General features: G+C 34.6%; 1 protein-coding gene across 1 annotated transcript in view; it reads right to left on the minus strand.

Annotated features, from left to right (window-relative positions):
- KLHL7 (kelch like family member 7) overlaps positions 1-13,942 on the minus strand; it is a 78,238-nt gene that overhangs the window by 40,717 nt on the left and 23,579 nt on the right. The window contains exons 2-6 of the mRNA XM_004461335.3: positions 10,775-10,877; positions 9,315-9,408; positions 8,709-8,833; positions 4,324-4,499; positions 1,991-2,165 (exon numbers count right to left, since the gene is read on the minus strand). Of these exons, the coding sequence (XP_004461392.1) occupies positions 1,991-2,165; positions 4,324-4,499; positions 8,709-8,833; positions 9,315-9,408; positions 10,775-10,877 (673 nt within the window). The remainder of the gene's footprint in view (positions 1-1,990; positions 2,166-4,323; positions 4,500-8,708; positions 8,834-9,314; positions 9,409-10,774; positions 10,878-13,942) is intronic.

Consider the following 13,942-nt stretch of genomic DNA (forward strand, 5'->3'; position numbering starts at 1 on the left):
AGTAAAAAGACAAACAACCCAACTTAAAAATGCGCAAAGTACTTGAATAGACATTTCTCCAAGGAGGATATACAAATGGCTAAAAAGCACATGAAAAGATGCTGAACATCATTAATTATTAGGAAAATAAAAATCAAAACTACAATGAGATACCATTTCATACCCACTAGAATGGCTCCTATTATAATAAAATAAAAACTTACAAGTGCTAGACCGATGCTGAGAAATTAGGAACACCCATTTCATTGATGGTGGGAATGTAAAATGGTGTAGTCACCATGAAAGACAATTTGACAGTTCCTCAGAAAGTTAAGTATAGAACTATCATATGACCCAGCAACCTCACTTCTAGTTAATACCCAAAAGAAATGAAAGGAGTTGAACAGATAATTGCAGACCTGATGTTCATAGCATCATTATTCACAAAAGATGGAAGCAACTTAACTGTCTAGCAACTAATGAATGACTAAATAAAATGTAGAATATACATGCAATTACTAAGCCATAAAATGAAAGAAGTTCTGATACATGTAGCAACATGGATGAACCTTGAAGATATCATGTTGAATGTTAATAAAGCAGACAGAAAAGGACACATATTGTATGATCTCACTGATATGAAATAACTAGAATAAAGTATATTGAAAGAGCAAGAAACTAGAACGTAGGCTATCAAGGCCTGAGGTGGGATTAAGGAATGGGGAGTTAATGCTTAAATTCTTCAGCGTTTGTATTTGGGTTGATGGAAAAGTTTTTATAATGGATGGCAGTGATGGTAACATAATATTGTGAACATAATGAAGAGCGATTAATTATATATTTGAATGTGGTTAAAAGGGAAAATTTTAGGTTGTATATATGTTACGAGAATAAAAAATTTAAAAAAATATAGGACTGTACAACACAGTGAATCTTAAGATAAACCACGGACTATAGTTAATAGTACAATTACAAAAATGTTCTTCCATCAATTGTAACAAATGTACCATACTAATGCAAGATGTTAAAAATAGGGAGGTAAATGGGAATTTGGTATTTTATGCATTATTTTTCTACAGAACAACAATTTCTCTAATTTAAAGAATAAAGAAAAGGAACTGACTGGCATCAGATTTCTCAAAAGTAACGATGGAAACTAGAAAATAATAGAGCAATTCCAACTGAAAATGATTTTTAAGTCTATATCCAGTCTAACTATTTTTCAGTGTTTTATAGTATCATAAAGATAAGAAGTTTTTCAAGTCTCCAAATATTTATTGATCATATATTATTCTTCAGGAACCCCCTAGAGAACATGTTCCATGAAACAGACTAAATTAAGAAAGGGGAAGACCTGGGATCCAAGAAGACAGTATAGCTAACATAGGAGAGGAGTGAAAGGACTTTCTAGGATGATGGCAAAGAAAAGCCACAGGATAATAACTGTACCTCAAGCCTAGGGAGCAAACAATCCATATTGGAATAGGCAGAAGGAGGGCTCTAGGAAGAATGTTCATAAGAAATAAATTAAGAGCAATGAACTGTTTAATTGTACAATTATATTGACATTTTACAGTGGAGTTGAGGGGTTGGAACTTAGCCTGCAAATCAAGAAAATCAAGCAAATGAAAAACAATGCAGCAATATACTATCTCCAAGAAAGAAAATAAAAAAGCTGCTTAAGCAAGGAAATGTGATCACAGTACAGTACTTGACTAAATAAAATTTTAAAAAAGGAACCACCAGAATAAAGCATAGGAAAGCTATTGCATACAAAAATAGAAAAAACCCGAGTCCTTTTCACCTTCTAGCACAATGCCCCTAAAATATAAGGGCTGAGGCTAAGTCCCCTCTAGATGTAAGACTATGAAACTCAAAGGATTAAGTATCCAGAAGCATAAAGTCTTGAATGTTTCTGCCTGGTTACTGAATCTGACCCATTCTAAGGGTTTTTAAGCCAGGGGAAATTGGCTACATGAGCAGGTTATAAATGGATATTACGGCAACTTACTTATCACCATCTTAAGGCATTCAGGATTGTCTTGAATAAGTGGTTCAGCTTGTACTGTTTTACTTAAGAAATTCTTTGATATAAGAGGAAACCTGACTTTAGCAAGGATATCAACCATGAATGGCTGGCGATTAGGTTCATCGTATTTCAACCACCTGACTGCAGCATCATAAACCTAAGGGTGAAAGAAACAGCATAATAAAGTTCTCAGCAGCAGCATTTCCAATTACTTTTGGTTACCCTCACACTGAAGGGCCAGAACCTCATAAAGAGACAATCACTTATTTCCAGTATTTTATTCAGATATTTGCTTTCATTCCCAAACACTTGCCTATACTTCAAAATAGTTTTTACATTGCTCTAATGACTTTGGTAGGTAATCTGGTTTTTAGAACTACTACTACATAATGTAATGACAGGAAGAATGCCGAATTTATGGTTATTATTCTTTTTAAAAAAATAGAGCTTCTTTTTCAGAAGGAGATCTGATGTACATCTATACTAAAAAACAAAACATAACTATTTGTCAATGATAGTTTCAAAATATACTCATGGTACCAGGGAAATGGTTAATTTCCCAAGAGGTCTTCCACACCAGGAGATGTGAAGGTCATCTACAACTTTATTTCAGTCTTATATTCCTGAATCCTGAATTGATAAACATATCTGCTTTCTATAAACTAAGACTTCTATACTTAAAAACTTAAAATTTATACTTAAAACTTCTATACTTAAAAAACAAATCACAGGATATTTATATTACATAAGAATTATTTTCCCAAATAATACTGTAGCATTCATTTAGCTTCACTGAACAAGTCCAAGTTCATTAACATGATTTATAAAACATTATTTTAAACACACTGAAAACAAATCTGTTACTTGTACACACACGTATCTATCACATACTCACATATGTTTGAGTTATTTAAATCAGTTAGTTATGAGGTAGTATTAATAAGGCCCAAGTTCTGATTCCCCATGTGTCAGTTTGTTTTTGTTTTTAATTAATGGAGTTGGTCTATTTTTTTAAAAAACAATTTTATTGAAATATATTCATGAAGTATACAATCAATGGTATTTGGTATATTCCCAGAGTTGTGCATTCATCACTTCAATCAATATTAGAGAATTTTCATTACTCCAAGAATAATAATAATAATAATAATAATAATGGGGTTGGTCTATTTTAAAAATAAATTTAGAATAGTTTGAGATTTACAGAAAAGTTGCAAGGACAGTATATAGAGTTCCCATACACTCGCACTTAGTTGTTAAGATGTTACATTAGTATGATACATTAATTGAAACTAATAAATTTTTTCTGATTCCTTTACCTAATATTCCTTTTTGTCACTGATGCTGTTAACTTTGGCCATCTGACTGAGGTATGTTTATCAGCTTTCCCCACTCTAAAGCTACTCCCCCCACCCGTTCCACATTGTATATGAGTTAGTTAATTTTGATCACAGACTTGAATTTTTTCTTTTGGCCTTGTCACGAAACCTCAACCTGCAAAGAAGACTGGGCAAAAAAAGATAGCTTAGTATAAACTTTTTATCTTTAGAGCAAAAGTAACTCAAAGTCTATGACTTTCTTATAGTACCTGTACTAATTTCCAATTGGTGCTCTAACAAATTACCATAGACAATGGGCTTTAAGCAACACAAATTTATGGTTCTGGAGGTCAGAAGACCAAAATGGATCTTTCTGGGCCAACATCAAGATGTAAGCATGGTTACACTCCTGGAGGCTTTAGGGAAGCATCTGTTTCTTTGCCTTTTCAGCTTCTAGATGTTGTTTGTATTCCTTGGCTTGTAGCTTCTTCCACCACCTTCAAAGTAAGCAGTGGCCCACTAAGTCTTTTTCACACTGTATCCCTCTGACACTGACTCTTCTGACTCCCTCTTCTACATTTAAGGGCCCCTGTGATTACATTGGGGCCACTCAGATAATCCAGGAATATCTCCCCATCTCAAGATTCTTAATTTAATCACATCTGCAAAATTCCTTTTACCATGTAAGGTAAACATTCACACAGGTTCCAGGGATTAGCACATGGGCATCTTGGGTGGGTGGAGGGACACATTATTCTGCCTACCATTTACCCAGCAGCTTTATCTCTACCAAGTGGCCTACCTCTCAAACAGCAAGCCCTTACATGCACCCAAAACTCACTTTTCCTATGAAATAGACTTTGTAATACCCTGTTTAGTGTAAATAACAAATTCTATCATAATTACCTTTTTTTCTCACCATGTATCCAAACATGAGGTATAAAAAGTCAATAAGGACATTTTTCTAAGAAAAAAATGGAAAGGCAATTTAGTCACCTGATCCTCTGCTCTCACAGTCAGAGTGTCCTGGTTGAGGAGATGTGTTACTCGCTTAACATCAAGTTGTAGAAACTCATCAGTTTTGTAAACTTCAGTAAAATGCTGATGAATAAAGTCATCTGCAGTTGCTTTCAATTCAGGACAGTCCAGACACTCTGCTAGAACACTTATACCTAAACACAGAAAGAAAATAAAAGAATGGAAAATCACTTTTAGAAAAGCCAAATATACTTTGAAGATCAAGTATGACTTCAGTAAAAATAAAAAAGACTGACTGAATTTCAAAATTCAAATCTTGAGGGAAAGAACTTCTTTGGATAATTGCCTATTTTTTAAAAAGTTATAGGAAGGACACAATATTCTAATTCAGTTATCAATTCTGTAATAATCCTCCAAAGACTTCTATAAAGTACCTGAAAATTCTCTAAAATCACTGTTGCCTTGAATAAAAACATTCTCTCTTAAATGAACAGATAGGTGAAAGAAGGTACCCCAAAGAATAATTACAGCTCTGTTAAAATAAAATGCCCACCAGCAGGCACCTTCTGCCTGCTTGATAGATACATGCAGGTGATTGACAAAGTTAAAATTTTTTCTTCAATTTTACCGTCGGTTATACATCTCAGAAGAGTATCTCTGGATAGAGAGAAAATGTAAACTATGCCCCAGAATTATTTTTTTAGGAAATGTACATGTTTTAGTTTATCCATGTCATCTTGATCTTCATGACCATGAATAAATGGCAAAAGATGACTTTTATTTAAATATTCTGCTTTTAACAATGGATATCTGATATCATGTGCCTATCTGCTCTTTTTTTAAATTTCTCTCCCCTCCCCCCAGTTGTCTGCTTTCTGTGTCCATTCACTGTGTGTTCTTCTGTGTCTGCTTGCATTCTTGTCAGCAGCATGGGAAATCTGTGTCTTTTTGCTGTGTCATCTTGATGTATCGGGCCTCCATTTGCATTCTTGTCAGTGGCACAGGAAATCTGTGTCTCTTTTTGTTTCATCATCTTGCTGCATCAGCTCTCTGTGCGTGCAGCACCACTCCTGGGCAGGCTGCACTTTTTTGCGCTGGGCGGCTCTCCTTACGGGCATACTCCTTGCGCATGGGGCTCCCCTATGAGGGGAACACCCCTGCATGGCACGGCACTCCTTGTGTGCGCATCAGCACTGTGCGTGGGCGAGCTCATCACACGGGTCAGGAGGCCCTGGGTTTGAACCCTGGTCCTCCCATGTGGTACGTAGATACTCTATCCATTGAACCAAATCCGCTTTCCTCCTATCTGCTCTTGATTTAAGAATGGCATGGGTATTGGCCAGTGAAATGAGAAGTCAAAGGCTAAAAAAAACATAGATTTGAAAGAAAACACAAAAATGAGTTGGACAGTTGACTTGGTGGGAATGCAGTTAGATCAGGAGAATATTTATTAACTGATTTTTGGTAGTTAATTTACTGTAATTTTGCAATTCAGTTAAATATCATGAAAACCAATGAAATATAAATGTGAAAAGAGTAGTTGTTTCTATGAAAACTAATCTGAAGAATTAAGACAGACCTTGAAAACAGAGCTATCAAACTGGCCATGACCAAGACAACTGATGAGATTGGGAAAGATGCTGAAAAATTCCAGGATTATGTATGCATACTGTCTTGCTACATTCTCAGTTCATTTTAAGGAAACCAAAAGTAAAAATCATAGATGATGTATTATTGGTGTGGTTTATGTAATACTGACAGTGGCTCTATATTTATAGTCAAAGATTGGAAGACTGGTATACTTACTTGTATTACTTTGAAGCAAAACCTTTGCAATAGATAATCTCTTTTCTAATTATTTACCGCTTTAATGACATTTTTAATTAGCCAACCAACTATGGTCCTGATTATGCCTGAGAAGAAAACCTTTTCTATTAGCTTATTTTTTCTTGACTGACTGCACTGACAGAAATCTCCAACACAAAGCTGAACAGTAGCATGTTTCCCTGTAAAGAATATTTTCTGTAGGTTTCAGATACTTATAAGTTACTGAGGTATTGTTTCTAGTTTCAGAGGAGTTAAATGCATTTTTGGCATCTGTTGCTATGATTATAAGTAAATATTTTTCTTTCACAACTTGTCAGTAAATTTTTTTTTTCTGTCTGGTTGCATCATGGTGTTTTTGTGTATCGCTTGACTGTGCAGGGCCCTTGTGCCTCTTGTATTTAAGGGAAACTAGCATAAAGTTTTTCTGTGTGTTTGCATAGGTGCAAACACATGTTCTTTGTCCAATATTGGCATCACATAATCATATATTAGTAGAATGTGCTAGGAAAAATTTTCTAACCTTATCTATGATTCAGAAAAATTTAAGTAACATAAGCATTAATTTATTCTTTAAAAGTTTAGTAGAATTAACTATAAGCCCATCAAACCTAGAGTATTTATTTGGAACAGATTTTACCTTTTCAATTGTTTCTGAGGTTACTGATTTTATGTTTTCCACTTTCTATGTTAATTTTGGTTGTCTTTTGTTTTCATATCTTTAGTTCTAATTCTTGATGTTGTTTATTCTTTTATCTTTTCTTCTTGATCAAACTTGTTAACTCTATGACTACTTTATAATGTTCTTTAAAACTATTCAGCTTTTGTTTTTCTGTCCAAGTCTACAGGATACTGGTTATATATTTCTATTTCATTGATTTATGTAAAGAGTATTTCTTCTGCTTTCATTAGGTGTTTTAAAAATTCTTTTTCCTAATCCCTTGAGCAGAATAGTTACGTCAAAAAAAAAAAAAGAGTGAAAATAAATGCATTTAGGTGGAAAACACTTAAGACTACAAAATTTCTTTTTTTTTTTAATCTTTTATCCTTTACATTGCTTTTAAAATTTTTTTATTGTCTTTTTTTTTTAAAGATACTAGATCACATAAAATGTTACACTAAAAAATATGAGGTTCCCATATACCCCATTCCCCACCCCTCCACTCCTCCCACATACACAACCTCTTTCATCAGTGTGGCACATTCATTGCATTTGATGAATACATTTTGGAGCACTGCTACACAGGATAGATTATAGTTTATAATTGTAATTTACACTCTCCCCCAGTCCATTCAGTGGGCAGGATATATAATGTCCTGCATCTGTCCCTGCAATATCATTCAGGACAACTCCAAGTCCTGATAATGCCTCCATATCACACCTCTTTATAAATTTCTTAAGAAATACTTTAGTCACATTCCCAAGGTTCTGATTTATTGTGTGCTTATTATCATATGTTTCTATATAGTTCTGGAAGTTCATTTTTTAATATATACTTTTCAGTTAAATTTCCAACTGCATAAAACGTGGTGGCAGTGGGTAAACAGCTATCCTTTTGTGGTTAATTTCTAGTTTGACTGCACTGTAATCAGAGGATGTGGCCTGTGTCCCTTCCGGGTGCTTAAGATTTTCTGTGGCTGGTGATTAGTATTTGTAAATACTCCAAGGCACCTGAAAACAAATTGTATTCTCTGATTACTAGATAAAACATTCTATGATATCTATCTAAATAAGTCTGTGTTACCCAAATCCTTATACTTTTGCAAGTCAGAATTTTGAGACTTCTGGGCAAGTCTATAAGCAACTAAAAAGACTTTCAATAGATTCCTTTTCTGATAAATGACCAAAAGTAAGTTTACTTTGCCTGCAACTAAGAAACGTCACTAGTACACCTCTACCTCTTACTTAGTTGGAGTATTTCGCCCAATACTTGGCCAGAAGGGATATAGGTGATTATAAATTTTGTCCTCTCAATATCCCAAAAAAATGATGTTGTGGAATAAAGTCCTTTTCTCTCCCCCTATCATTTGCAAACCTTGTGCTACTTACTATCTTCTAACTTCATGAAGCAGATGAAAAAATTAATAGATTCTGATTCTCTGTCTTTTCTAAGTAACCTCTTCTATCAGTTTTCTATTGTTATAAGTCAAACAACCCCAAAACTTAGTGGCTCAAAATAACAAAAATTTATTATTTCTCAGGTGGGTGTTTCTTCTGATTTGGGCTTGCTTGGCTGATCTATGCAGTCAGCTGGTTGCTGAATAGGTCTAAGATGGCTTCAGTCACATAGCTGGTGATAGGCAGGCTAATTTATCTAGGGCACATTTCTGCCTGATCTGGTTCTAGACACATGAAAATCCATTACTGTTAAAGCCAATTCATATTCTGGAAAATACTGATACAATATTTAATGGACTTCTTGCTGCCCATGGTAATAATCATCTTCCCAAGCTCCTCTTAAAATTTATTGCTAGAAAATGTTCTAGTGGACAATATTTTTACAGTGAGGATACTTATGCTCCCCCTCCTTTATTATTGAGGATTTTTTAAAAATTGGAACAGGAATTTGATTTCTTACCAAGACAATTTGAGGCATCGACTTGTTCTTTCAAAAAATCAACACACATTTTCTTTACAGGTTCAATTTGGTACTGGTTTGCTGCATCTAACAAAGATTGTACGTTGTTGCTATTCACAGAAATCCTGCAAATAAAGTGAATATTCATTTTCAAAAATATTTTATTATTTAAATACTGTTAGTGTAATTAACAGCACTGAGTTATATATTCAGATGTTAAAAGTGGAAATTTTAGGTTGTATGTATGTTACTAGATAAAATTTTTTTTAAAAAATCCATGCTACTGTACTAACACAGTGAACCCTAAGGAAAACCATGTACTATAGTTAATAGTACAATTATAAAAATGTGCTTTCATCAATTGTAATAAATAAATAGAAGATAAAAATAATGTTCTATAGAACCTATTCTACAAGCCCCTGAAATTAAACAAAAATTAAACTTTTCAGTCTTTGAATTAGTATAGCATAGATTCCTCAAACTCCTCTGTCATTGTAGTTCATCATTTCGAAGACTCTGGAGCACATCAATTTGTTACAACAATGCTTTGCCATGATATGTCCCAACTTTATGCCTCTAAAACAGAAATGATTCTTCTTAACTCACCTAGCGGTATAAGCAAATTCCACAAGTTGTTCAATAATGTCAGGTTCAGCATCTTTGAGTTCTACTTCAAAGGACTTTGATTCAAGCATGTTAGCTAAAATGAAAAGAAGAAATACAAATGGAATCGTATTACCAGTTTAACTGAGGAAACAGAATATTCCAGGTCATGTTAAATATGGAAAATAATAACAGGACAAATATTTCTGGAAGAAAATACCCCAGAAAATCAAATATTACTATAATAAATGCAAATTAAATCTTCACACTTGAGCTGTGCCTTACATTTTTAAAAATCTAAGAAATTAGTGTTCTTCTTTAATATAAAAGCCCAACTAAACAGAAACAAAAAAACTAGATTTAGTCTTCCCCCACCTCTTAAAATAATTTAGTAGCATTCTTTTAAATTGTGACAAGAAAAGTGCATCTTTTTTTTAACAAATCAATTTTATTGTTACATATTAATAAAGCATAAATCTATCTAAAGAGTATAATCAATGATATTCGGTGTAATCATATATTGGTGTATTCATTACCGCAATCATTCCCAGAACACTTTCATTATTTCAATAATAATAAACAAAAGGAAACAAACAAAACTCATCACCCTTCAATCTCTCTATGCCTTGCTTGCTGTACATAGCTGTTACTCTTTTTTCCTTTTCTCTAGTATATTTGTATTTATATTTTGTAAAAACAGTCATATATATGCAATTTCCCCCATATTTGTATTTTACATGAGATTTTACTATTTTATACAGTCCCATGTTACAGTTTTTAGTTTTTCTTCTAGTAATATACATGACCTTAAACTTTCCCTTTTAACCACGGTCATACCCATACAATAGCACTGCTAGTTGCAAATACCATGATATACTTAAACTATTTCTATTCATTTCCAAAGATTCACAAACAACTGAAAAGTGCATGTTATAGAACTTGAACAACCTAGGAGAACAATGATAATTATATGTACATATCTATAGCTTGCAAAACTCTCCCTCCACCTCCTCCTAAAAATCCTGGTAGGTAGCCAGAGCAACAAAGAGAAAACTTGAGGTAGACATATTAAATAACCTGATCAAGCTCATAAAACAGTACTAAAAAGAGGAACCAGGATTTGGACCCAGTTTTCAACTCCAAATTTAAGGTACTTTTTTTGAGTATAATGTGTGCTCTTTTTCTCTCTCTCTTTCTTTAGTTTAACTTAGTTTAAAAAATAATGTCATGAGATTTAGCTGCTGCTTTGCCTTTCTACTAGAGGTTAAGAAGAAAATCCTGCACATCCAAGTATTAACAGAAGGTGTGTTTTCATTCAATAAAGGCATAAGGTCCTTAGGTATAATTAAATGAAATCTTTCCTTTGATCAGTCATCATTATGACCACTTTTCCATATTTTCATTTTGACCCCACTTCATTCTCAAAGAAAAAATAATGGCATGTTTTACCGTAAGATACTTACTTGTGAACATTAAGTTAAAAAAATGACTGGCTGCAGCAAGAACAACACGATGAGCAGGTATCTTTCTTTCCTGGACCATGAGGATCACATCACACAAAGTTTTCTAATCAAAAGGGAAATATAAAAAAGTAAAAGGAGCTCACTAGGCCAGGTTCAGCAATACATACAAAACAGGTGCTTTATATCACTATTTTCTATTTAAATCCAGTCTTTTTCCATCACAGAATTTGTTTACAATATAAGACTATAAGAGGTCTTATAGAGTTGCTGCCATGTTCTATCAAAATTTGGCACTGAGATTCTCAAAGGTCAGTGGGAAAAAGAAAAAAGCAAAAGTTCCTTATAATCAGATAGGTAGAAATCAACTAAACTTTCTGGAAAGCCCAAGTTTTTTCCTGACACAAATCATAAAAAATTTCTCATGATGAGCTTTTATGGGGACATTATGTGACACAATGGTAATGTCTTTAACAGTTTTTCAAACACAGAAACCTGTTCTCATGATTGTTTCCTCCAGTTATCTATCCTTGATAAAATCCAGAGCACACACTGTATTTCCCAAGAAAGTAACCTTCCATATATCTAACTTGAAACAGAAATAACTCAGAATACATAGACTGGATGAACTGAATGTCCCTATGGCAATCTTTCACTCAAATCTACTTCTGATAGGAGACAGAAAGCAGCCAGTTTTAAATTGTGATTTCTGACCATGATTCAAAATGTCACTCTACAGAAAGAAGGCATAGCTAGAATGGAATACTAAAGGAAATAAAGATTTAGGTTTACTAGAACACTTAAAGATGAATTTCAAGGAAAAATAAATTTCCTTTTTGTCAAATAAAACTTTAATTCTTTTTTTTTTTTTAATTTTTTTATTTTTTATTGACTTTGTAATAATATTACATTAAAAATATATATGTGAGGTCCCATTCAACCCCCCCCACCCCCCCTCTCCCCCCCCCCAACAACACTCGTTCCCATCATCATGACACATCCATTGGATTTGGTAAGTACATCTTTGGGCACCTCTGCACCTCATATACATTGGTTCACATCATGGCCCATACTCTCCTCTATTCCATCAAGTGGGCCCTGTGAGGATTTACAATGTCCGGTGATTACCTCTGAAGCACCATCCAGGGCAGCTCCATGTCCCGAAGACGCCTCCACCTCTCATCTCTTCCTGCCTTTCCCCATACCCTTTGTCCATTATGTCCACTTTTCCCAATCCAATGCCACCTCTTCTATGTGGACATTGGATTGGTTGTGTCCATTGCACCTCTATGTCAAGAGGAGGGTCAGATTCCACCTGGATGCTGGATGCAATCCTCCCATTTTCAGTTGTAATCACTCTAGGCTCCATGGTGTGGTGGTTGTCCTTCTTCAACTCCATCTTAGCTGAGTGTGGTAAGTCCAATAGATCAGATTGTAGGTGCTGGAGTCTGTTGAGGCTCAGGACCTGGCTATCACATTGTCAGTCCAGAGATTCAAATCCCCTAAATATATCTTAAACCCCAACATTAACTGCACCTCCAGCACATTAGCATGAAAGTCTTATGAAGGGAGATCCCATCTGAGTCCAGATTCATCACACATAAACACCATTTCCAAAGAGGGGCCATCTGCCCTGGTAGTTAACCCCATCGGCCATGACCATAACTCCCATGGGTCTCTTTAGCCCTCAAAGGAACCAATATCTGGGGGTTGTATCTGCTTTATCTGTCTCTCTGACTCTGCTCAGTTGTGCATGAGGGCAAACCTTCTGCCAGCCTCCAGACTCTTTTTTAGAAACTCGTAGCCATATAAACTCATTTCTCCTTTCCATTTCCCCCTTACTTTAGGTCAAACAGCATTTTAAAGTCATGGTATTTTATGTAGACATGGATATTCTGCTGATCCGCATTGAACCTTCCGTATAAGGTCATTTTCCAGTTGCAGAAAACTTTAATTCTTAATGAAGTTAAAAATACAATGTGCAGGTTAGGTTCAGAGAAAAGTTGGTGCCTATGATGTGTCAGACACTGTCCCTAGGCACTAGGAATACAAGGCAAATAATATATTCAGAATAAGAAGTCTGTTTATCACTCACAAATGATGGCTTAGGAACTCTGAGGATATGGCATTTTGCAAATTCAATGTATTTTACTGAAGCTTTTAATGGTTTTGATAGATAAATCACTGCTATTTCCTACTCTATTATTTCATTAATAAAAATCCAACTAAGATGGTAAGAGATGGTGATGCTTAGAATGAGAGAAGAAAATGGGCCTCAAATAGGAGGCTTATAGCTGAACAAAATTTCTTTACCTCTTATTTGAATATTTAAAAATAAGGACTATAGATTAATGCTTAGAAATTATATGCAGATTATTTACACTACAGCTAAGTTTATGCTCATGGTTATCTTTCTTGTCTTAAATTTGTATTTACTTTTACTTGGGGAGGCATTATGGAATAGGTACATCTCTTAGGTGATTTTGCCACATACTACTCCATAAAACACCAAGGAGCAAAAACAGCTAACTGTTTATTTCTTATAAGCAACACAAGCTGATTAATTGCTAGGAAGAAAAAAAGGAAGGAAGAAAGGAAGGAATGAAGGAAAAGAAAAAGAATATTAAGCAAATAAGATCCTAGAGATCTACGACTGCTGGCGGGAAGTTCCAAGAAACATAGGGCTAAACTGAAATTTGGCGAAAATATTTCCAAGAAATAGTCAGGAATAGGGACTTTTAATAGAAGTTGGAGAACAGAAGGAAGTTGGAGAACAAGAGAGCTCTTCATATGGCAACTGAGTATTCTTAATCTAACAATCTCCAGCTAGGTAGTAATGTTGTGGGCAGGGTGGTGGTAGTGGTGCTGAGGTAGGACTAGGACGAGTCTTTTGTATCCAAATGGTACACTTATTTGACTGTACACAATAGATTGATAGGTTTCTATAAGATGGGACTGACCTAGTGAGAGGCCCCTTCTGGTATTCATCATCTGGGGAAGAGGTGCTTCCACAGACAGGAAATGGGAAGGGAAGGGACCCAGATAAATTGGAGAATATGAAAGGTAATAAGTCCTAGGTGAGTTGAAGAATGAGAAACTTAAAAACACAACAAAAAACCAACAACTTTTAAGCAATACATGTTCACTGGATAAAATAAGGAAAAAAACACC

The sequence above is a fragment of the Dasypus novemcinctus genome, chromosome 5 (genome assembly GCF_030445035.2).
Source record: "Dasypus novemcinctus isolate mDasNov1 chromosome 5, mDasNov1.1.hap2, whole genome shotgun sequence".
Classification (NCBI taxonomy): domain Eukaryota; kingdom Metazoa; phylum Chordata; class Mammalia; order Cingulata; family Dasypodidae; genus Dasypus; species Dasypus novemcinctus.